The sequence below is a fragment of the Topomyia yanbarensis genome, chromosome 1 (genome assembly GCF_030247195.1).
Source record: "Topomyia yanbarensis strain Yona2022 chromosome 1, ASM3024719v1, whole genome shotgun sequence".
NCBI classification, from domain to species: domain Eukaryota; kingdom Metazoa; phylum Arthropoda; class Insecta; order Diptera; family Culicidae; genus Topomyia; species Topomyia yanbarensis.
Window position 1 is genome coordinate 21831997 of NC_080670.1, and position 25000 is coordinate 21856996.

Here is a 25000-nt window from a genome sequence, read left to right on the forward strand (position 1 = left end):
AATGACCTGGCAACTGCATATTTTACAATTAAGTTCCAAAACACTCCACGTTGTCTGAGTTATACAGAGTATCGCTAAGCCTATAGTTGTCATTCTGTATTTCAAAATGGCCTCAGACATTGATCTCTATCATGCGCTCATTAGGCTCGCTCTGATCATATGCATACTGATTGAGTTAGAAAAAATTCCGTTAGACTGGAAGTCAACATCTTGGTATTCCAAATGGCCTCATACATCTATATTTAAACCGAAAGTCGCCATCTTGGTTTTCAAAATGGCCTTAAACATCAATATCTGACGTCCACTCATCAATCTCGTGCCAAAAATATCCATACTGATGTGGTTTTAGAGAATTCCGCTGAACCGGAAGTCGCCATCTTGATTTTCAAAACAGCTTCAGACATCGATATCTGGCGTCAACTCGCCAAGCCCGTTCTGATAATTCCCATATAGATTGGGTTTTAGAGAATTCCACTGAACCGGAAGTCGACATCTTGATTTTTAAAATGGTCTCAGACATCCATATTTGGCGTCTACTTGTTAAAACTGTTGTCCTAAAACAACCATATTGTTGAAATGCAGACCAAAAGAAATTCTCAAGATCCGACTTTTCCACAACTCTTATAGGGTATTATAATAACCATGCTACTTGCAAAATCCGTGCAAAAAAAAACTTGCTCAAAAATCGCCTAAGTCTTTTGCCTTCAAAAGGACATTTTTGATAAAACTCCGAAATCACCCCTTTCCTAAAATCGTCTAAGGCTTTTGCATTGAATGTAACGCAGTTTTCTTGCACGGTTTTCGGAATGAACGCGATTTTTTACACGGATTTCGCAATTAACACGTTTTTTGCACGGTTTTTTAACACGGTACGTATCCCCCGTATGAAAAAAAACTTAGTGTTTTAAATAGCTCAACCTCGAAATCTCCCCCTGACAGGTTGCCGATGACGCTTATCGGCCATTAGAAGTGTGCAAGATTTGCAAAGCCAAAAAATCTGCTTGATTTTCACGATCGTCTCGAAGCTGTACTCGACAATCCCGCTGTACTTAGGGTGAAAAGCAGCATTACCAGCTATACCCAGAATCAGGGATGCCACATTAAAATCTGTGTTTCAGTTAACAAAATCTTTTTACCAGTTTTATGTGATACCTCTAACAGAAAAAGAATCTGGGAAAATCCGTGTCAAATTTTCCGAAAATCTGTAAAATATTAGACTTTTTTCAAAAACCTGTACAATTCTGTGAAAATTTCATGAACATGGAATAAATCTGTCATCTATGACAAGCATCCGTGATCAAAAATCGTTCAATAAATTTGTGACATTACCGAAACATTTGTGAGTGTGGCAACTCTGCCCACAATATCACCGGTACACGAATCACGTGCACATTTCGTCCTCTGGAGCGTTAAAAAACAACTCTCCTAAGACAGTGACGACATCCAAACACAGTGATGAATCCTTTCTAGTGAGACACGCTATTTGACCATTTTTTTTGATGAATCGAGATTTAGTTCAGCACAGACATCATCCGTTTTGTCACCATCCTAGTGAAGAAACTGTATCACAAAAACGAACTTGACTCATTGATTGCATATCCAAAATAACATAGGGTTCACCGCGAGAATTCTCAAGAACTGTTTCTTGAGTTGTTTCGCGTACTACATCTTCCCCCAATTTAATAACTATCGATATACTCGTAAACGTTAAATTCCGTATTATTCTGACTCGACCCATCACAGCGTCGTTCTTAGAAAGTCTTTCAATTTTGAGAAAAAAATATTGAAATAAATACATGTATTTCAAAGTATGTACACCATTTCTAATCTTTAAATATATGAGAAAGGCAAAAAAAATTGCGCTCCTTTTTTATGACGGAGATATCGCTTCAACAGGACGTATATATTGTATCAATCCCAAAAAATCGCCAATGTTTAAACTGCTACATTTTTTTCCCAGTTGCTCTCTAAAATGTACAATCAATAACCTACCACCACTAATCCACTTCCAGGGACCTCGTTGGAAACATCGTCACCTCAATCACGGTGTGCCTTATCATTGCCCAGGCTGCCGATCTGGTTCGAATATTCACCGAGTTCAGCAACCACGTCAGCTTCATCGTGGCCGATTCGTTCTTCTACATCAGCCTGCTGGCGGCTTTCTTCTGGCTCAACAGTTTGGGTTACTACATCTGGAAAACATTCCGCGCGCGAAACGTCTTCCTGCGAGTGACGGACGGGCGTAAGTACTGCTGGTACTCGGGATACGCGTGGGGCGCGACGGCAACCATGGCCGGTGTGGCAATATTTTCGCACTTTTTCCTGGACGGACCGAACGGGAAGCGAAACACCAGCATTTTCGAGAATCAGGAAACAATCGGTTGGCTTGGGATTGCAGTGTTTTTCACACCGATCGCTTTCATCATTATAATTAACACGTTTTTCTACGTGACGACTCTGAAATTTATCAACCGGATGAATACGTACGGCAGAATACACCACAAGTTGAAATGCAAGTAAGTGTTCTGTTACAAGTAGCGAAATAATTAAACTTTAATTTTTTTTTCTCTCTGCTTCCAGCTTTGTTATGTTCACTTTAATCTTCCTCGTCATGAGTACATCATGGCTCTTCCTGATCCTCTCATGGCTCCACTTCGATGCACTGCTGTACACGCATATCATTGTGAATGCACTACAGGCCCCGTGCATTTTGTACATATGCGTTCTCCGGCAGAAACACGTAACCTTTCTGCTGAAGAAATCGTGCTGCTATAATGAACCACCGCAAGCATCCGATTGGGGTGATGAGATGACGTATATGAACGGAGGTGACTACTGACCCCACTGACCGATGATAGATAGCAGCGCTCGCGCCGAACTAGGAATCTACACTAAAGAATCTCACCAACCGTGGTCTTCCCCAGAGGCTTATCTAGCTTCGAGTAGCAGCTAGAGACGGCAGCGTAGGAGTTAACATTCCTGAATCTCTAAGATTCGAAGAAAAACAAATGAACCAATCGACATCCGAGCCGCAAGGGCAGCATTATTTTCGAAAGAAATAACTATACACGTCCAGTTTTTCATTAGGCTACGAAAGAAAACGATAAATTATTAACAATAGTCTGTAAGAGCGCTATTTCATGTATGATAACACCGCTTATTTTCCTCGGCGTACGTTGTGAGGAAACTATGTGTTGCTAGATTTATATATTGGTAAACAACAGCTGAACTACTGTGTACACTCAAGTAGATTAACCTTGACAAAGACTCAATAAATATTAAGATACAAAGAATTACTAATGAACATGTCTTTTATTTCGAATAAATACTCACTCATTCATCACATGAAGAAAAAATTACTAAAGCGGCTCGTAAATGTTTTCTTAATTTTCAGAATATGAACTGATGGTATAAGATAAAATTGTGACATCATTGATTGGTATGGCACGAATTTGAAAAAAGGAATGCAACTGAATTGATCACACTTTATGAGGTATTTCGATTGTTGAAAAGTTGATAAAACCACAGATAGCAGACATTTAGGCTAGAAGGCTCCAGCTGCATTGCATCGGTCAATGCGCCACTTAAAAATGTTTGCCAAACGCGTTTCGGACGCTAGCAATTTGGAGGATTGAAGAACTGTCGACGCTCGACAATGGCTTACAATAGGACTACCGTCTTACGCTACACGATGTTGTATCGCTTTCCACCATCGAATACGGAACCTTGCGGTTAAGTATATAACAAATAGCTTCCTTTCTGGCAAATAGCAAATAACTCTGCCCTCATACCCTGGTCAGATCCCTACGTGCCAATTTTGCAACTAGGTGACGCATTACGAAAAGTCACGCGCCAACAAACAGTTTCCGAAATACGTTGCTAAAGCACAATCAAATGGTCAACCAACAACTGACCTATTTTGAATCTTGAAATTAACTACCAGTAACAATAGCGAAGCAACAACGATTGCGACTAGTACCTCCATACCAACAACCAGTGCCAGCGAACACCGATGAAGTTGGTTATACAATAGCGATCTGACAGAGCAGTAAATACGAGCACCCGACCGCGAACAGCAAGAAAGCAGTACCGATGACGGCATGGACGTGCAAGATAACGTGAGAGAGGGCAGACTGAATGAACTTCAAGTTGCAATCTTTCGCCACATAGTAAAAGGAACTCAGCCCGCAACCTGCGTCTGAAGAATTCGACAGTCAGAAATAAATATTTCTTGAGTTTTGCCCAATCTCGTGAACTCCGTAAAGCTATCACTCACCTGTGCAAACAAATTTCCCTCCGGTCGCTGCAACAACGGTGCCATTAAACACCTCACTACCACGTGGCAGTCATCCATCACGGTGTTAAAAAATCTTCTCGTCGGCAGCAATGCCTCCAAATCGATGAGAAATTCTAAAAACCGCTCACAGTAGCGCACCGTTTCTTCGCACACTGGCCCCTCCCCCGGAATCAACTCCAGAATGTTCATAAACTTTATCATAAGATTCTGCAAAAAGTGCCGCTCCCACTCAAACTTTTCCTTCATTTTCGGTTTGTCCCTCTTCTGCAACTTTTTCCAAAACCGCCTCCACTCCGGTATTTCCTTCAATTCCTGCTCTCTTCTACGCGGTTGCAAACAGGACCACATGGCCAACGAGACCAATCGTTTGGCCTGATTCCTGCACAGTTCAACTTCCATACTGTTGAAGCAATGGTTCAGAAACACCAGCAACGCGGTTTGCTCTCTCATGCTGAACGGAGTAACTGTGGTGTCCTCTAAACACGCTTCCAGCACCTTCTGAAAAAAGCTCGGAAACTGATCCGCACGATTATCAAACACCTGCCACACTTCTACTTTTTCGCGAAACTTTTCATTCAACATCACCACGATCGACATCAGGTGTGCCCGGGTTGCTTCCTCACCGCGGTAATTAGGCCACAGGTAGTTCTCTAGATATTGACTAAACTCTAACATCATGATCCGTCGCATGGAATATCGCGATTCGCAAATCTCGCGCCGATAGATTTCTTCGATGACGGCTTGATTGAACGGTTCGTGGCTGTCGGCCGTGTCCGGGGCCCAGAATCGGTTAGCAAGCTGAATGAGAGATAGATTGGTTAGTGTCATTTTAGTCCGGAATAAACAGGAAGTTTGTCCTGTTCGCCACCAGCAGTCGAAATAAAGATATGTAGCGAATATAGGAACAATATGCTTCCTGTTTGGTACGGAACACTTTCAGTTTCGTCTGGTACTGAAACAAAATAATTGATTTTAGCCAGCATGCTTTTCTGAATACTTACAAAAGTTAGCTCATCGGCATTTATCTGAGCCACCGTGAGAGCTCCTTTGCGCATTTTGGCGGCCGGTTCATCCGACGATTTTGTTTTGGACATTGTTAACGCGAACTTCCGATCAAATTTCGTAAAACGTTTCGAGACCGGTTCCGACACAACAAACTCCCGAAAAACCAAAATAAAAACTGGGTGCCGCAACTGACGTTTCGGGTAACAGCACGCGTAAACAAAAAATTAAAAGGAAAACAAACACAGGGTGGTCAAATTACATTTCATATTCAGCTCTCAACCGCTCGACGCGCCATCTAATTCTCAATAATGGTACCAGTCAAAAGATGAAAGCATCCCGAATAGAAATGCACAACAGTATTACAGCATTTTTTATTGTTACATTACAACGAAAAACAATGTTATTCTGGAAAATTTACAATGGAAATATAATCACATTTGTTGTTTCTACATCCGATTTCATTGTAAACCCGATTTTTACATGGAAAAAGGGGGGTCGTTAAGGTATGTAACAATGAAAAAAATGATCTTTTCCCATAAGTATATTGATGTTACAACAAAAGTTGTTGTTAACAAATAAAACTGTTGTAAATTCAACGTTTCTACGATCAATTTCGATATTACTTTCTGTTCGGGATTGCCTTGCATTGGTGATATAGGATGGTTGTTCTACAGGTGATAAGAAAACACTCGTTCTTTCGTTTGACACCAAAACATCCAGACGAACTCGATATTTTATTGCGAATCATTGAGATCCGGAATTATATTTGTTTGAAAATGTTTACCTATAGAAATTGGATTCTTCGGTGAATAACCTCGACAGTTAACACCTGCACTATTCAATCCAGTGATTTTTGCCCACTATCGTGTTTTCTATCGAGATTTTAAATCTCTGAATGTCATTTCAGTATAAACTGAAACCGGAAGAACGAATTCTTAGTGATGTAACAAGAAATTTACCATTTAGATATTTTTCAGCCATAGGAAACATATTTTCTTCGTCAATATTACTTTTCAATATTACTTTTCATTAGAAAAAATAACACCTAATCGTTGATTTAATTATAACATGAATTGAGCTTATAAAATTCAAAATTTACTTTTAGATGCGTTTTGGAAGATGAAAATAAAAACATCATCATTGCACTTTCGTGCTATCTTGCGGTCTATACATCCAGCTTTAGGTTGCAAATATGTACCTTTGATTCCAATATTCAAATTCTTGATTGCCTTCTTTTTTTGTTCAAAAATGAACGCACGACAAACATATGCGTATAGGGCACATAAGCAAACTATTAAAATTCACGGTGGCGCACTGATCAATGCAATGCAGTTGGAGTGCAGCCGTCAAACGCTTGTAGCAAACAATTGCGTAGATGGTAATAGTAAAACACGCATTTCCATCGTTTATCAATTTGAAAGTTTACAAGGTTTTTAAGGAAATTTTTGTTCTAGCCTAACTGTCTGTTAAATGTGGTCAAACCAATGGACCTGGCAAATGTAAGAGGAATATAATAAACCATCGATGTTAACAGCGGCAAGCGATCTCTAATACACGCAAGAAAATATGTCGTAGTTAAACTGAAAAATCAAACAATTACTTCAAAGCGCAAAAAGAAAATTGATTCTACCTAGATCTTAATTTAAAACAAATATTTGTCATTGTTGGAAAGAAAAAGAAACAAATTTCTTTTCAGTTGTTCAAACCTGATTGAATTTAAAAGTATATACTGGTAGTCATAACAAATAGAATAACTTATATCAATTGAAATTCTTTGTCGATACTACTATTTATATATTTGAAATAAATTATTTTTATGTAGATTCAAAACAATGTTTCGTTGCGTTGTTCTTTTTCATTTACAATTTCAAAATGGCTTCTAGTGAAGAATTTTTTATTAGCGCTTTCGAAATGAAACAGATTTCTGCAGTAGAAATTCATTTGTCACCAACTGTTATTACATTTTCGGTAAGTATGTGAATTATACATATAGAGATAGAGTAGCTAATTCCGTCTCAGCATCTTACAAAACGAACTATATCGATCCTAAGCCTAATATTTTTCATTTTTCCACAGGAACTAGCAGTAGTGCTTTCTGATTACAATCGGTTGTACCACTGGAGCCGGAATATGAACTAGACACAGCCAGCATTCCGGATCATTTTCCGGTTAAACATACTAGGCAGCTTTGGAACTTCAAGCAAGGGTTTTGTCATTTAATTAGAACAAAGAAATTGAAAAAAAAACAAATAAAGTGCCTGCTATAGTTTCAAAAGCATTAGTATTTATATTAACTTGTATGTTTATTGTTGCAAATATTTTTGACAGGCCATTTCAATTATTACATCATTCCTTTCAAATATTTAGCCATGTTTTGATGTCACCTGTATTATTTTTGATTCAAAATAGTACACTTTATCAACACAAATACATTTGCTATGCTTCCAACACGAAAACTGTGTTAAATCAACTTTTTTTTCTAGTTAGATGCCTGTTCTGTCAAAAAGGCAAACCAATTAATTTGTTTTGAAATTAACAAAAATTATTATTGTTTCAATGAGAAATCTGTATAAGCCATTGAACAAACGAAAAAATTGTTGTTTGTAATACAAATTTTCTTCAAATTTACAGTACTTTTTTCTGCGTGTAGTTATAATCTCTTTTGCTTCAGCGTTAATAGTGTGTGAAAATCAAAGAAATTTTCGATGTCCTGAGACGAAATTCCAAAACTAATTTAGTTATTGGATTTGTGTTCTTCGCGCTCAAGGATAGATTTAAGCAATTGTCTCCTTAATGGAGATAAAAACGGTTTTCACCAAAATTTAGGTTTCGGTCACTTTTGTATTTCCTCAAATCGGAAGCTCGTCGGCATCATGCTTGTTATTTGCTCACATAATGTGCACAAAGAGCGAAATACACCGATGAAAAATAGAGCAGCACAGAAACACTGCGTTGTGCTAACGACCGCATGAAGAGAAACTTAAAACGAAAAAGAGAAATAGCTGTGCACCAAGAGCTGCACAATGTTGCGCAAAGAGTCACCTTGAAGAGCCACTTTTTTGTGCCTCCCCTCACTGGTAAGCAGGTAGGAAGGCGAATCAAACTACAATTAGGATAAGAAGATTGATCGGAAGAACGTTTTTTCGGTTTTTCGGTAGCTTTCCCTGCTTCCGTGCGCGCGTTGGACCAAAATTCACACTAAAGAGCCTATTTATTTATACTCTTTGCGGTGTGCAGCCATGGAGTAGAATGCACGTATGGGAACAATACACATCGGTGTGAAGAGAAGAGCGGTGGTTTGCATGAAAAGTGCAAAGAGCGTTTTTTATTCTTCTCTTTATTTGCTCTGAGGTGCATTACATCCATGGTCGGTTTACCAGGGCGGATTACTTCGTGGGTACAGGTGTGCGAAAGCGGGTTTTAAGTGACTTCTGGAAGAAGCGCACAGCTAGGTTCAGCCCGACTATACGCAACGGAAACAGTTCTAAAGCAGCGTGGATATTACCATAGACCATGCGGTAGACTTGGGTGCAATGCCCAACTCCTACTTAGCAGAAGGCAAAGAATTCTTCACATTTCCTTTCGATCATGCCCATATGAACCTGCCTAGTTCTAGTTTTCCACTCTAAGTTTATAACTGATTCGCTCTAGAATACCTATCCGTCTTTCAATTTCATTTCTTTCGTTTCTCTTAGTCTCAAATTTGCCGAAAATAACCAACAAAATCGATACAGTAGAACATTGTGGCAATTAAAACATAGTAACATTTAATATATTTGCAGAAAAGTACATTGCCATATTAAAGGAAATTAGTTTTCTTTCACTTTAATTTGTTTTAAATATGCCAAAATTAGATAAATTTTCGAAAAATTACTACCAATTTGACAGTTCCTACACAGAGAACAGACGTCCATCTTCAGCATTCAACTTGTGTAAAATCTCTAACGGTTTTGAAGGTAGTTGGGATATCCAAACCAGGTGCGCTACTGTCGTCATGTTTTTTTGTGGCTGAGTTCGACAGAATTGACAGCGTTTATTCCTCTACCCAGTCAAACTAGTCCGGAACCGGTTCGGACTTCCAGCATGAATTCCAGCTCAAATGCATCAACCGATAGAGTCGGAGTCGGTTGTTTTCTTTGAGCAAGATTCCATACTGAATCCATTCAGGATTTCGAACCGGTTCCGGAATGGATTTGACGGATAGTTGGGATAGGTTGGTGTGACGGCGCTAGTGTTTATCGTATATTAATTCAAATGTTTACACACGTTTTTTAAATATTTTTGTTCTATCATGGATGTCTGTTCTCTGTGGTTCCTAGGTAAAACATCCACCTCAAACATGTAGTATATTTTCTTCGTAAAGGAGCCAACTAGAGCACTCTACGTATCCAAACGAACATGAAATGTGACGTATTAACAATAGAAATACGTCAGATTTCTGCTCGTTTGGATACGTCAAACTCGTCTTGGCCACACTCTAACTAGAGTGCTCTAGTGCCAACTAGTGGTCCACTTTTCATGCTGCATTGCTGAGGTACAGATGGCGCTATTATAATGCAACCATTATCGTCACTTAATCCCGGTCAAACCATTCGGAATTTGATTCGGAATCCTGAATGGAGTCAGTATGGATTCCAAATCAAATGCAACAACCGATTCTGAGTCGGAATCGGTTGTTACATTTGATTTGGAATCCATAATGACTCCATTCAGAAATCCGAACCGGTTCCGGAATGAGTTTAACTGGGATGTCGCTATTAGGTCATTTCTAAAATATTTCGGTGGTTACCCTCTAAGAACGGTTGGTTTCAAAATCGTCCAATGAAGGACGTTCGTTGGACCAATTTGGACAACGTCCAAATAACCGTTCAACAAACGTCCATCGTTGGACCCGTGTTGAACGATTTTGAAACAATTTTTTGGACGTCTCAGTGGGTAAGAACGGTTGGTTTCAAAATCGTCCAATGAATGACATTCGTTGGACCAATTTGGACAACGTCCAAATAACCGTTCAACAAACGCCCATCGTTGGACCCGTGTTGAACGATTTTGAAACAATTTTTTGGACGTCTCAGTGGGTAGTTTCACTTAAGCCCAGTTTATTCAACCATAAAATGAACCGGAATGCTGGACGACTTCTACCGGAATTCTAGCTCAAATAACACTAGCGATTCCGGTTAGGATTGATTGTGTCATTTTAGCCGGACTTACAGTGCAATCCAACCTGAATGATTATACTGGGAACTCGATATGGCACCATCTCAGCATGCAGTCAAATTTAAGATCACCCACTGAGACGCCAAAACATGATTATAAATCCCCACTGAGACGTCCAAAAAATTGTTTCAAAATCGTTCAACACGGGTCCAACGATGGACGTTCGTTGAACGGTTATTTGGACGATGACCAAATTGGTCCAACGAACGTCCTTCATTGGACGATTTTGAAACCAACCGTTCTTAGAGGGTCGTTCAACACGGGTCCGATGGACGTCTGTTGAACGGTTATTTGGACGTCATCCAACGTTGGTCTAAAGCGGACCCTACACGAGACAGAAATATTGTCAGTAAATATATTGACAAGACTGCTTCAATCCATCAATCCCATTTAAATTCTACAGAATCAATATTTTCAAGATGACCTTACACCATCAATATATTGAGCAATATATGATTTATTGTCAATATTTCTGTTCGTGTAGGGTCCGCTTAACGAACGTCCTTCATTGGACGATTTTGAAAGCAACCGTTCTTAGGGGGCTATTACAGGCGTATATTATTTGAAAAATGCGGTGAATGATATAACAAATAACAAAGTTTCAATACAGATAATATCTATAGTAATTCTTCAAAAGGGCTAATGAGACTTTTGTAAACAAACTTATTTCGCTCATTATTCCGCTACCGAGTTGAATTTCATGAAAAATACACATGAATCAACATCTTTATCCTTGGTAGAATCAATTTCAAATGTTTTCTGTGTTGAAATGATAACAAATTAGGAGAAATCAGCAAAACAAAAGTTTGTTTACAAATCTTATTAGCCCTATTCAAATGTTGATATGGTTATTTAGGTAAGAGCAAGGGGCGAGTCGCTTAGAACAGTGTGCCATGTCCACTATATTAGCAATGTAAACACGATATAAGAATACGATCCACAGTAATACACAATTACTTCACCCGTTATCACATGTTTGGCACATTGAGGCACACTTCTGTAAACTAGAAAACAGTCAACAAAGTGTAACTAAATGATCACAGCAACCCGTGCTTTTGTTTAGCTGATCACCATGGTACATTGCGGCACAGGCTATCACGCTGTTTGTTTGCAAGCACAACTCGATTTGTGCTAAGCGACTCACACCTTGGGTTAGAAGAAACATCTGTTATCCGCTAATACGAATTGTAAATTCAAGCACTACTGCACAAAATATTTGAATAGCAACATAAATATTTTTATCGACTCACTTTTCCTTGATATTTTGTATTTGAGTAAGGATGCTATATCAGTTAATTATTTTTACTTTTATTGGGGCGTAAGGCAAAGATCCATCGATTGTGATATGCGAAATGCAATATCTATAATGAAAACTTAAATTTTGGCAAATCCACATCACATGTTGGCGAGTGTGTATGTCGTATGGTAGGATGAATAAGTTATTGACTGAAGAATGCACACGAAATACCCCAGTTTTAGAAAGCTCACCGAAAGGCGAAAGCCGGATTTTTGTTTGTTCGATGCAGTTGACTTCAAAAATATGTATAGTCAAACTTTTTTTTTCTTTATTCTAGTTTGTAAAATAATTAAAATTTTAGGCACCTCATATTCAAGCACCAATATCTTTTTGCCGGGTTGGGTATCAAAGAAGCTAACACGTGTAAGTAAAACTACTGTCAAGTTACACCGAATATGTCAAAGAACAGCTTGTGTTTATTTTCTTAAAATATCTGTAAAAATCGTTCTTTGATCTTCATTTAATTAAGCTAGCGAACCGGAAGGGTGGATTTTTTTCTGAATATTCAGTTTCAAAATTCTTTTCTTACCTATTACCAAAAGGAAGTGATATTGGAATAACTTGTCATCCTTTTTTACCACAAAAAGAAGCAATATCCATCATGAATAGATGAAGGTAGATTTATGATACCAATAAAATATTGTGTTCATTACTTAATGCTACTTTTTAGGAACCTACGGCTTATTTAAGATCTAAGCTACAAGTGAAATTTGTACGATCATTTCATCTTACACTCCACTTTTCTGTAGGAATCTTACTGAGCTATAATTTACTACCACTATTCAGTATATGTACATTTGAAATGGTCGTATTGACTCCGGAATGTTTTTGTGTCGGTAAATCAATATTTTAAGTAGCTAAAAGCTATTAACTTATTCCAAACATATTTACAAATTGTCTCTGCTATCCAAACGCTCCCAGTCAACTAACGGCAGAAAGCGTTCCGTCAATCGGTTCCACTACTTTTGTCCGTCATATACTCAGCGAAGGTCGCTTCTTTCGTTCGCCTTTGCTGTTTTTCCCGAAAATGTTCCCCAACGCTTTGGAGACACTGTTGACGCCGAGCTTTCGACGGAGTGGAAGTGCCCGAAAGAGTTGCGTCGAGCGAGCTTCCTTAATGAGCGAGTGGAATGCTAGCGAAACGCCGGCAAAGTTCTCTGCTGCCGACACTTCGTAGAACTGACAAGAGTACCGAAAGGATAGCTCCTGACCGTCGTTGACGGAGATTTCTCTGGGGGAAATAAGGAGGCCGTTAGTTTGTTTTTTTCACTAGACGGGATGTAGCTCAACATTTCTTACCTCGCATGATCAAGGTCACTTTTGTTGCCGAGCAGCAGTATCGTATAGTAGGAAGGTAGCTTGAGTTTGGTCAGCTGCTGCAGAAAATCGGCGGCTTCTTCGAAGCTAGCCTTATCACAGATGGAGTACACCACGACGAACGCATCGCCCCAGCGTAGATGTTCGTATAGGCAACCTCGTTTCTGTGAAGTATAAAAAGGAACTGCGATTAGTATTGCGACTACCCTAGCATCCGCTTGCTGTGTTACATCACACTTGGATGTGTCCAAAATTTCCACTTCTGTTGTGGCATTGTCGTAGATTATGCTGTGTCGGTAGAGGAAATCTGCGGGAGAGTTGATAAGGAAAGTGTTAACTATACAAGAGATTTCAACGAGCAAGGAATTATAGAAGTAACGAACCCCTCGAAGAACTGTACTCGCCGATGTATCGTTTCGTAAGGTATCGAACCGTGACGGCTGAAACAAAAAAATGAAATGAAGTTACTAGTTGTTGCGTTGAATAGGAACCCATCTTGGAGCTGCAAATTGGATCATCTGGTTTTATTTTCAAATTTTTTCAATAAAATATTTGCTTTCGGTCATTTATTTTATTTTGTGTTCTCCAAATATGTAGAAGTTTGCATACATCTGTAGATTACGGTAGGAAGTTTAGGTCTATACTGCTTGTAATCGTAAGCCATTCCCATGTAGATATGTAACCCCATACAACATGGGACTGACTTGCGATTATGAGCAGTATAAATGTATGAAATAAATAAAAAACGCTTTATTCTTCATTTAATAAACTAATTCAATTTCATAAAACAATTTTAATTATCATTTCACGTGCAAAAATAAAGCGTCGGAATAGAAAAAAAACAGCTTAATGACCTAATTAAACATTTTTATTATTCCTAGCGGTACTTGACTATATCCTACTAGAACATACATTGTTAAGCTTTCCATCACTGCACTAGGAGTAAGTTTACGACCCTCGAAACGTTTGTAAAATACGCACTCGCTGGAATGCTCTACAGTGCGTTACATTCATTTGGATGGCAATGAAGTTTGCAAAATGAGACGCTTTTTGGTTTACAAACGTTTTTCTCCAGTCGACTAAATAATGATGACCCTTCCGGAATTGTTCCATGTTTTGCAAACATTGCTAGTTCATAACATGTAACACAGGCAGCGTACCGTGTGGGAAAAGATGATTCTTTGTTAAAAACCTAAAGATACGAAGATACTGTATCCACAGAAAACAGACTTCCATTTTTCATTTATATGAATTATATTTTACATTACATGAATTATATAAAAGAGTCCGCTTTTTCCATATTATGTCTTGCGGAAATATGCGTGAAAGGTGAAACAAGAGCTGCTTTATGACGACACATAGATGTCCGCACTATAAAATAACCAGTACAGCACATGCGTAACTATAGTCAAAATGGGCAAGTTACTGGCTACCCGAGGAAATTCTTATGGGTTTTAACACCATACAACCAATAAACAAAAATATAATCCGCGTCAAATTTCACAACCATTTAAACACCATAAAACAATAAATACATCAAAATATGGTTTTTATATGGAATTTTCCGGACCATCCCAGTTAAACTCATTCCGGAACCGGTTCGGATTTCTGAATGGAGTCAGTATGGATTCCAAATCAAATGCAACAACCGATTCCGACTCAGAATCGGTTGTTGCATTTGATTAGGAATCCATACTGACTGCATTCAGGATCCCGAATCAAATTCCGATTCTAACTAGAATTGGTCGGTGTTAAGTCAGACCGGACTAAGTCGCAAAACATCAAAAAATGAGATAACGAAAACACCGGATAAAGAATTTCTTCAGTTACATTCGACTTTTGCCAGATTTGAAATATATAACCATAAACAAAATTATTGCAAAAAATAATTTTCAATTATAACGTAGAGAATGCTACGATTCAAACTTTAAACCCGTTTTTCTCGAAATCAATATTTTGTCACTTAGTCCGGTCTGACTTAACACCGACCAATTGGTTGTGTCACTGGAGCCGGAATACGAACTGGAATCAGCCAGAATTCCGGTTCATTCCCGGCTGAGCTTAACTGGATTTTAGCCGCTCTGCACGCCCTTAAATCGCTCCCCGAACATGTTATCACAGAGAACAGACGGCCATCTTCAACATTCAACTTGTGTTAAAATCCCTAACGTTTTGGAAGGTAGTTGGGATATCTGCACTAGGTGCGCTATTGTTGTCATGCTTTTAGTGGCTGAGTTCGACTGAATTGACAGCGGTTTTGCCTTTTCCCAGTCAAACCGTACTGGAACCGGTTCGGTCTTCTGAGTGGACTCAGTATGGATTCCAGCTCAAATGCATCATCCGATTGAGTCGGAATCGGTTGTTGCCTTTGAGCCAGATTCCATAAAGCCAGAAATTGACTAATCCATGTGCAGTTGTGTTAGTGCGAGATTGAGATTTAATCGGGTGGATTTTTTGCCAAATGAGGTTAAATCAGATGGCGAATTGAAAACATAGCGTTATATGTATGTTGTCTATACACATTGCAACTGTGTTGGTGTCCTAGACGTTAGTTGGGATAAGTTGGTGTGGTGGCGCTAGTGTTTTTACGTATATTCATTCAAAAGTTTAAACAAATTGTATGAACATATTTGTTCGATCATGGATGTCTGTTCTCAGTGATGTTATTCAATCGCTCCAATTCACTAATATGGAAATAAAAATCAATAATTATTTTCGGATTTGATATGGAATAATAATACATTAATTGTTTATAACGCATTCACTTAGCGGGCCACCATTTTGAATTTCGGCATGATAAAAATATCGACGTATTCTGAGATAATAAACACATTTCTTGAGCGTTTTTTCAAAACGTCATATCTGCAATGAGTTACTGTCTTTGTTTACTTTCTCTATCGATTTTTACGGCATCACTATAACACTTTTCACTTATTTTACAGTACAGATCGAAAGACGGTGGTTTTAACTAGCATATTATGCAAAGAGCTGAGGGATAAATGTTAAAGTGACCGAATTATTAACAGAAGAGAAAGTAAACAAAGAGAGTAACTCATTGCAGATATGACGTTTTGAAAAAACGCTCAAGATTTGACAATCAAAACTGGATGTTCCTATGTCATTTCATTATCCCACAAAAAAACTTCGATGTAGTTTGAACCAAATCTGGCAGAACTTCCCCCTAAGAATAACTTTGCCGTTCAACCTCCAGCAAGAGACCTTGCCCCCAAACGGTGACATCGCTACTTCGCACGGCATACAGACATTCCGATGTTCCGTGTGGCGTCAAGGTCACGAGATGTGCGCTGCAAGAGCCGGCTCATTAGTGTCAATTCGTTGCATATGTTTATCCTGATGCGCGCCAATCAAATCGAAATAGCATGCGCGGTCGGTATGGCACATCGAAACGGTAGACATCGTGTATACAAGAAGTTTCACACTCATTCGTCTGCTTGTTTACTTATTTTTATCGCTGGTTTTAATTATTATGATCTCTCTTTACGGAGGTATCTATTTAAAGATGCAGATCGTCGTTCTCCATCTTCCCCGCCTTGTGGAGTGGTAACTAAACTATAGAGTTCAAGATGCTGATACTGAATTAGTATATGAATAATCCGTTATAAATACTAATGGTATATCCGTTGGCAATAAATTTACAAAAATTGCGGATGGATTTAAAATTGAACGAGAAACATTTTCAAGTGAATCTGCAGAATACACCGTTCGGGGAATTAATACGAGCAGGTGCCAATCAGCAAAATGCAGCGATTGCATGAGGCAAAGTGTCCGCAAGTATCTGAATGATTGTATCATTCCTACTTGTACCGACTATACCGCCTCGTCGTAATAAGTAAGTTGTTGAAAATTTTGTACACTAGTGCTGGTGTTGGTGGACCGGCTAAACGATACGGTCGGTAATTGGCATTGAATATCATAAGGTCAAGGTAAAGACACTGTTGGCATCTGTAGTTTATCGAGGTGATTTTGAATGAAGTTGCTTTAATAAATCAAAGATAGTCTGAAAATTGCTGCCACAAAAAATAATCGACGCGTCGGTTATCAAATTGCACGGGCAACAAATAGGGATTTTTAATTTACAAAATATTCCTCAGCTAATGTACTCAATTAATATGCAGCGAGAGCGGGTATTCTTACAATCATACCTACACTGTTTATAAACCTTAACAATTATTTTCTGATTTTTAAATGAAGAAAAACAAAGTATTCATCCAACAAAGCGACAGTGGTCTACTAATTACCGTAGCATGCATGCTCGTTCGCCTTTTTTTAACCGGGAAATCACTCACAGCACAGCCCACTGAGACGTCCAAAAAATTGTTTCAAAATCGTTCAACACGGGTCCAACGATGGACGTTTGTTGAACGGTTATTTGGACGTTGTCCGAATTGGTCTAACGAACGTCCTTCATTGGACGATTTTGAAACCAACCGTTCTTAGAGGGAGAGAACAGTCATCCATGATCGAACAAATATATCAATAAAACGTGTGTAAACATTTGAATTAATATGCGATAAACACTAGCGCCGCCAAACCAACCCACTGAGACGTCCAAAAAATTGTTTCAAAATCGTTCAACACGGGTCCAACGATGGACGTTCGTTGAACGGTTATTTGGACGTTGTCCAAATTGGTCCAACGAACGTCCTTCATTGGACGATTTTGAAACCAACCGTTCTTAGAAGGAACTTATCCCAACCATCCGTCAAATCTATTCCAAACCGGTTCGAAATCCTGAATGGATTCAATATGGAATCTTGCTCAAAGGAAACAACCGATGACGACTTAATCGGTTGATGCATTTGAGCTGGAATCCATACTGAATCCACTCAGAAGCTCGAACCGGTTCAGGACTGGTTCCTGGTCAGCGTGCCAAGCAGAAAGTTAGCAAAAGTTGAGCAAAGCGAAATTGATGCTGGCAGAGTTTCTGCGAGCATTTTGCGCGATTGTGCGAGAATTCTGGCAACGAATTCGCTCAAATGCAACAACCGTTTCTGACAGAAGCGGTTAAACTAACCGATGCTGCTCACTTTTATCCAGAATCCAGTCAGAAATGTACGGCCAAGATCTCTGCACGCTTCCTGCCACATCTTTGTCAGATGTTTTGCTCGATTTGTGCTAAATTCTACCAGTTAGGAATTGCCGTGATCTTTGCACAGTTTATGTCCGAGTTATGCCAGGGTTTTGCTCGGTTCCTGTCAAAATTTGCCAGAAAACGCGAGCGTAACCGAGTTCGCCCTAGCTCAACTAACCCGACAGGATATGCCCAGAAATCTGACAGGGCTGCCAAACCAAGACTTACAGAAATCTAGCAGAGCGGTCTCTGCCAGAAAATTTGCTCACTGGGTTTGACTGGGTAGAGGTATAACCGCCCTCTAAGAACGGTTGGTTTCAAATTCAAAATTTCAATGAAGGACGTTCGTTGGACCAAATTGCGCAACGCCCAAATAACTGTTCAACAAACGTCCATCGTTGGACCCGTATTGAATGATTTTGAAACAATTTTTTGGATGTGGGCACTGTCAATTCAGTCGAACTCAGCCACTAAAAACATGACAGCAGCGCACTTGGTGCAGATATCTCAACTACCTTCGAAACCGTTAGAGATTTTTACACAAGTTGAACGATTAAGATGGACATCGGTTCTCTGTGCTCACAGCATGATCCCAATAAAGCTCAGACGGAAAATTGGCTGGTTTTAGTTCGTATTCCAGCTCCCGCGACACAACCGATTCTAGTTAGAATTTGTTGTGTGACGAGCTGGAATACTAACTAGAACAACCAGAATTCCGGCTCATTTCTGGCTGATCTTTACTGGGATCTGGTACTGGTACCCAGTCAACAATTTTTCTAGCAGAGACCATTCTGCCAGATTTTTGTCAGTCTTGGTTTAGAAGCCCTCAGATTTCTGCGCGCATCCTGGTCAGGTTAGCTGAACTAGGGCGAACTTGGTTCCGCTCGCATTTTCTGGCAAATTCTGAAACGAACCGAGCAAAACCCTGGCACAACTCAGAAATAAACAGTGTAAAGATCCTGGAAGTTTGTACCTGGTGGAATTTTAGCACGAATCGAGCAAAACAACTGACAAAGTTGTGGCGTACAGAAATCCTTGCCGTACATTTCTGGCTAGAAGTGAGCAGCATCGGTTAGCTTAACCGTTTCTATCAGTAACGTTGTTGCATTTGAGCGAATTCTCTGCCAGAATTCTCGCGCAAAATGCTGGCACTTTTGCAGCCCAGTCACCAAATTTTCTGGAAAAGACCATTCTGCTAGATTTCTGTAAGTCTTGGTTTGGTAGCCCTGTCAGATTTCTGCGCGCATCCTGTCGGGTTAGTTGAACTAGGGCGAACTCGGTTTCGTTCACGTTTTCTGGCAAATTTTGACAGAAAACGAGCAAAACCCTGGCATAATTTCTTTGCCAGAATTCTCGCACAAATCAAATTCTTTGGCAGAGTTCTCGCACAAATTGCGCAAAATACTGGCAGAAACGCTGCCAGAATCAATTTCGCTTTGCTCAACTCTGATAACTTTCTGCTCGCCATGGTGACTGGGAATCCGCTACCAAGTCACCGTGCCCTATCAGAAATTTCGCAGAAGTTGAGCAAAGCGAAATTGATTCTGGCAGAGTTTCTGCAAGCATTTTGAGCGATTTGTGCGAGAATTCTGGCAGAGAATTCGCTCAAATGCAACAACCGTTTCTGACAGAAGCGGTTAAAATTCTATCAGGTAGGATTTGCCAGGATCTTTGCATGGTTTATTACTGAGTTGTGCCAGCGTTTTTCTCGGTTCCTATCAGGCGCAGTGTGCAGGTGCGACGGTAAAATTCCACCAAAAGTGCCGGTCCGTGGTCCATTTACAAGTGTGGTGCAGGATCGCCGTAGTGGCAGGGGCGGCGAAACACTTTACGCCCGAGTGGGTAGAAAGCATAGGGTGAGGGGTCCATTAGTAAGGATTTTTTCCCTTTTCGCAATGCACACGCTTACATTACATTCACATTAAATCATGTTCGTTTATGCAAATGGAATTGTGGTACATAGATGTTTTCAAATGCGTGTAGTGCGAGATACATGCGTTGCACATCTACATTTTTTGAAATGGTTCAAAATTTCGAGTGGGTCATTACCCACTCGGTTCTTTTCGAGTGGGTAGCACTACCCACGCTTTCCGCCGGCCCTGCATAGTGGAACGCTAATCGCGAAGGAACCACTCGAATTTCCGACTAAAAATTAAAGAGCCGAAGCATAGTCCATTCTCACTGTGGAGGATCAGTCAAACAAGCCAATCTCTCCTCTACAGCTAATTGCCAACAATAAGCAGAGCCCACAAAGATTCCCCCTGGGAAGCACACAGCGCTGACTTCCGAGATCGTTTACAACGAGCAGACGATACGAGTGATTCGTCGCCAGCGTCGCGAGGGAGGTTTCATCACAGGAGCCAAGCTCACGTCCCTAACTAAACGCCAAGGATCGCTACCGTAGCAGCCAACGTCGACCTGTAGGAGAACGCGACCGTTGGGAATCCAGCCAGTCGAAAACAGTAAGCAACCAGACCGAATTCACGCCACTAGCGACTTTGCTTCTTTTACTTTCCTTTCTATTTATGTACGAACATTCGACATTCTTGTAAAAGCACCTTGGTCGCCCTGTCATCAAGAGTCTGCCGAGTAGGTAAAATCAGAACCCAAGTGGTGGACAAACCCCACTTACATGTTACTTGTTTTTTTAGGCTGTTTGTCAAATCAGGTCAATTGTATTGCTTCATAAAAAATGATCTAAAATGCTTGTAGGACACAGTTGGGGAACATTTGGAAGATTTTTGATAGGGACGAAGATCATTAGATTTCTACCAGTCCATATGTTCTATACTGTTGGTCACAGAGCCAAAACAGTGCAGGGCCTTCATAAGACTTCAAGAAGATTTAGACGCTTCCGAATAATTCTTCCTTAAGATTTGGCCGTTAGCCCAATCAATCTACTTTCTCTTAGTTATTGACTGGTTTTTGTCAATACCTTTTTACACATGAATTGTGCTTTCACTACACCTACAACAGGATTCTGGGTCAATGTCATGAACGATTTCAACCAATCCAGTATCCCAACTTCGCGGACATCGTCACCCTTCCACCAAGTTTGCCAGTAAAGGGAGCAGTAATGATGCTAGCAGGGTGTACTTGACTAGTCCCAAACAGCAGCCTCTAAACGGAAAATCATTAAATTCGAATAAAACAATTACGCAGCAGTAATGAGAATCATTACCCAGTCGGTGGCGTTGCCGCACCGGCCTATTATCACCTGGTGATCCAGCACTGGCTGGGCACTGGTGGAAGTGGGCAACCAGCGGCAATAACAGTAATCGTAAAAACTGACGACAACTCACCTGATTTTCCCACTTTGGAACTGCCAATGACGACCACCTTGAGCTTGTTTAGGTTTGTCATTTTCCACGCTAAAGTGTGGGTCACTGTCGGGTGTGCCTTCCGGTCGTGGAGAGGAGATAGAAATTGGGTTGGTTAGATGCCAACGGCGCCTGGTCGGTGGCCTGTTCCGGTGAACATTTGGTCAGCTTTCTATTCGTCAACCGGGATGGAGGTGTGCTGCTTCTGGTTTTCTAATTGAACTAGTTTTACGATTGACTTCGCCGCACCCGCAGACCTATTATTAGTTTGTCGATTTCAAATGTTTTTTCACATAGTGCACCTTTGGCTGATAAATTCTACGATTGATCCGGTTGATTTAGTTGTGATTAGCAAAGTTGATCATATAGCGGATAAAAAAGGATTACGAGTTTTGCATTGCTCATGACAACTACCTATTTTAACAAAAATAACGGTACATTTCTTTTAATAGGGGACTCGACTATAGTATTTTGTAAAAATGTTCCTCAATAGTCGATTAAAATCTAGATACTTTGTATGACTTCATTATTAGACTTGTATCTAGTATTCTCAATTCTGGATATCACATAGAGGACTTTCTAATAAAACGATCAAACATGCATACAGTGAAATGCAAAAGTAGTAATCCTTTTCAAGCTAAAACTAATTTATTTAGTTATCGGTTATCTGAAATGAAATGGAAAAGAAAAGAAAGAAAGGGTTATTTTCAAATATTAAAAATATAGTGGCCAAGTAAGTCATGGATTGCGTTTTGGCTTCGTCTCATTAGTATCTAAAACCAACTTGATACCAGATACACGCTTAATGCAGGACTGGAACTGTGAAAATTCATAGTGAGCTAAAATTCCGGACTGACACTCTATAAGGTAAATGTTCACAGGAATATGTTTTAGATACAAGTGATAGTGGAAACTAAAACGATACAAGTGATAGTGGAAACTAAACTATTTGGGCACGTAACCTAACATAGTCATTCTTTGAAAGCTACAAACAGATGTTATTCATTCGGGAAGTAACGAAAATGGGAAACCAATGTATAACAAAAACCGGTACAATAAGGTCACTCAGTCCAGCGATCTCCCACTCGCAGGCTTCCTGTAAATTGACAAGATTCCAATCAATTTCAACTCTCGTGGCGTGAAAGCGACAATGTTTGCATTTTGTGGCGTATGCCAAACTGCCATAACAGTTTCTTCGATTCAGAATCATAAATCAAACCGAAATTGGATCGTGATCGAATCTACAAATGATAAATTTTCGAACAACCTCACGATTTCACCTTCCTCTCTATGTAATTTCATAATTTTAACTGTCGTATACACAAAGACACCGTCCAACCTGTCGGAACGCGGAAAGAGCAACGGTGCATAGTGGAGATCAGCAACCCACTACTTTTGGACGATCTCTGAATGGTTGCCGGCACAGCCGGTGAATGTAATTGTATTATGCTGGACCGTGCGGTTAGGTTAGATGATGCAAATCTTGTTTCGCTACCTCATTCCCGTTGTGTTTTGGAGACCTTGACCTTGGCGGATATTCGAATGCAGCAATTTGCTGCTCGCTCACTGGAAGCCGCTCACAGTGTGTACTTTTGCTGTGAAGGGTCGAATTTCGCGATCAGGTACTGTAATTAGTTAGGCACATGCTGGTTTTCATATTTCAAATTATTCCCGTCATGTAGGTATAGGTGTACTCGTAAAATATTTCTCGGCAATTTGTCTGTTTCTTTGCAGATTCTTAATTAACGATCGAGTCAGTTTCATAAATATCTCGTTAACTGAATCGAATTTCATAAGCTGAAAATTGTCCTAATGCAAAAATTAACTGTCATAATTACACCATCTATGCTGTATTTTTTGTTTCGGAACAAATTTCGCATCGTTTGCGGCAATCGCCATCAGTTTGCAAACCGTTACATCCAACGATGCAGCAGCAATATGAGGCAATGGCTGTCCATACTGTTGTTGCAAAACTGGCACATTTATTTAGTATAGTAAACGCAAACCTTGCTGCCGTCGTCGTCGTATGTCGTCCACCGAGAAGCACCCCGGGTCGGTCGTTGAACGCGGACCGGACCACGGTGGATCGGTGGTGTTGCGAATCATCGGCGACGCGGCGCTGTAACTCTAGCCAACATCGCCAACAGTTCGATGTACATGTATACCAATGGCCAGCGAATGTCACTTGGGCGAAGACGAAAAATAAATAATCGAAACCATTGAACCCCATAAATGTGAACAAATTATCTTCCGAAAGGTGGGCGATTGTGAACAACCATGTCTGTCTGCTTGTACACATGCTTGGCATTACGGATCAGATTTCACGATTTGTTGCTGTTTAGGCACGTAATATGGATTGTCAAGGCCATCGAACTTTTAGTTTACATTTGGTGGGAGCACATTTGTTATACAATTAACTTCATCGTGTTCAGGTTGTTTATAAACGATAATTCTAGGTTTAGGAACAATTTTCCCACAGGGTCTATTCGAACTAATAATTGGAATTATTCGCTTGCATTTAAGTTCCAACTGTTTTTATCATTATCTCTTTAACTGTAGTTATTGCGTTTAGTCTGAATGGATTGTGTTACACAGTGGGACGTCCAAATATGAAGGTTTCGCAATAATTTTGCTAGTATTTTTCTCGTATCAGCTGAGCTTTTAGAGATGTTTCTGAAAGATGTTGGGGTTTTCGGACAAAAAAAGAATTTTTAACAACTTTTTAAAGGGCATATCTCTAGTGTTTTTGTATAATTTGATCTTCGGAACCTCATACGATTATTTTCGTTTTATAGAGAAATAGTTGTTTCTATGGCATGCATTACTTTAGCAAAATTATCCATTTGAGTAAATTACATCGTAATATGACAGAGAACAGACGTCCATCTTCAGCATTCAACTTGTGTAAAAATCTCTAACGGTTTCGAAGGTAGTTAGGATATCCAAACCAGGAGCGCTACTGTTGTCATGTTTTTTAGTGGCTGAGGTCGGCTGAATTGACAGCGATTATTCCTCTACCCAGTCAAACTAGTTCTCTGCCAGAATTCTCGCACAAATCGCGCAAAATGCTGGTGAAAACTCTGCCAGAGTCAATTTCGCTCTGCTCAACTTTTGCTAACTTTCTGCTTGCCACGGTGACTGGGTACCCACTGAGAAGCCCAAAGAATTGTTTCAAAATCGTTCAACACGGGTCCAACGATGGACGTCTTTTGAACGATTATTTTGACGACGTCCAACGAACGTCCTTCATTGGACGATTTTGAAACCAACCGTTCTTAAGGGGTAGTTTATCCCGCCTAGCCACCTTATCGTGCAGTGACACAACTGGTTCTAGTTAGAATCGGTTGTGTCACTGGAGCCGGAATACTAACTAACTAGAACCAGTCAGCATTCCGGCGTAACTTAACTGGTAGTCATTATAAAGGGACCCAGTTAAACTAATTCCGGAACCGGTT

At 39.9% G+C, this 25000-nt stretch overlaps 3 protein-coding genes across 6 annotated transcripts in view; 1 reads left to right on the forward strand and 2 right to left on the reverse strand.

Moving 5' to 3' along the window:
* LOC131677075 (probable G-protein coupled receptor Mth-like 5) overlaps window positions 1–3294 on the forward strand; it is a 219638-nt gene extending 216344 nt beyond the window's left edge. For all 4 annotated transcript variants that reach the window (XM_058956639.1, XM_058956642.1, XM_058956640.1 and 1 more), the window contains exons 5-6: window positions 2013–2516; window positions 2581–3294. In XM_058956639.1, the coding sequence (XP_058812622.1) occupies window positions 2013–2516; window positions 2581–2839 (763 nt within the window). In that variant the 3' untranslated portion in view covers window positions 2840–3294. The remainder of the gene's footprint in view (window positions 1–2012; window positions 2517–2580) is intronic.
* Window positions 1–5486, reverse strand: part of LOC131677072 (RNA helicase aquarius) — a 323960-nt gene extending 318474 nt beyond the window's left edge. The window contains exons 1-2 of the mRNA XM_058956636.1: window positions 5299–5486; window positions 4277–5095 (exon numbers count right to left, since the gene is read on the reverse strand). Of these exons, the coding sequence (XP_058812619.1) occupies window positions 4277–5095; window positions 5299–5391 (912 nt within the window). The 5' untranslated portion in view covers window positions 5392–5486. The remainder of the gene's footprint in view (window positions 1–4276; window positions 5096–5298) is intronic.
* A 6932-nt stretch (window positions 5487–12418) lies between these two features.
* LOC131677077 (ras-related and estrogen-regulated growth inhibitor-like) overlaps window positions 12419–25000 on the reverse strand; it is a 13312-nt gene continuing 730 nt past the window's right edge. The window contains exons 2-6 of the mRNA XM_058956653.1: window positions 21528–21863; window positions 13517–13573; window positions 13364–13440; window positions 13116–13297; window positions 12419–13047 (exon numbers count right to left, since the gene is read on the reverse strand). Of these exons, the coding sequence (XP_058812636.1) occupies window positions 12789–13047; window positions 13116–13297; window positions 13364–13440; window positions 13517–13573; window positions 21528–21588 (636 nt within the window). The 5' untranslated portion in view covers window positions 21589–21863 and the 3' untranslated portion in view covers window positions 12419–12788. The remainder of the gene's footprint in view (window positions 13048–13115; window positions 13298–13363; window positions 13441–13516; window positions 13574–21527; window positions 21864–25000) is intronic.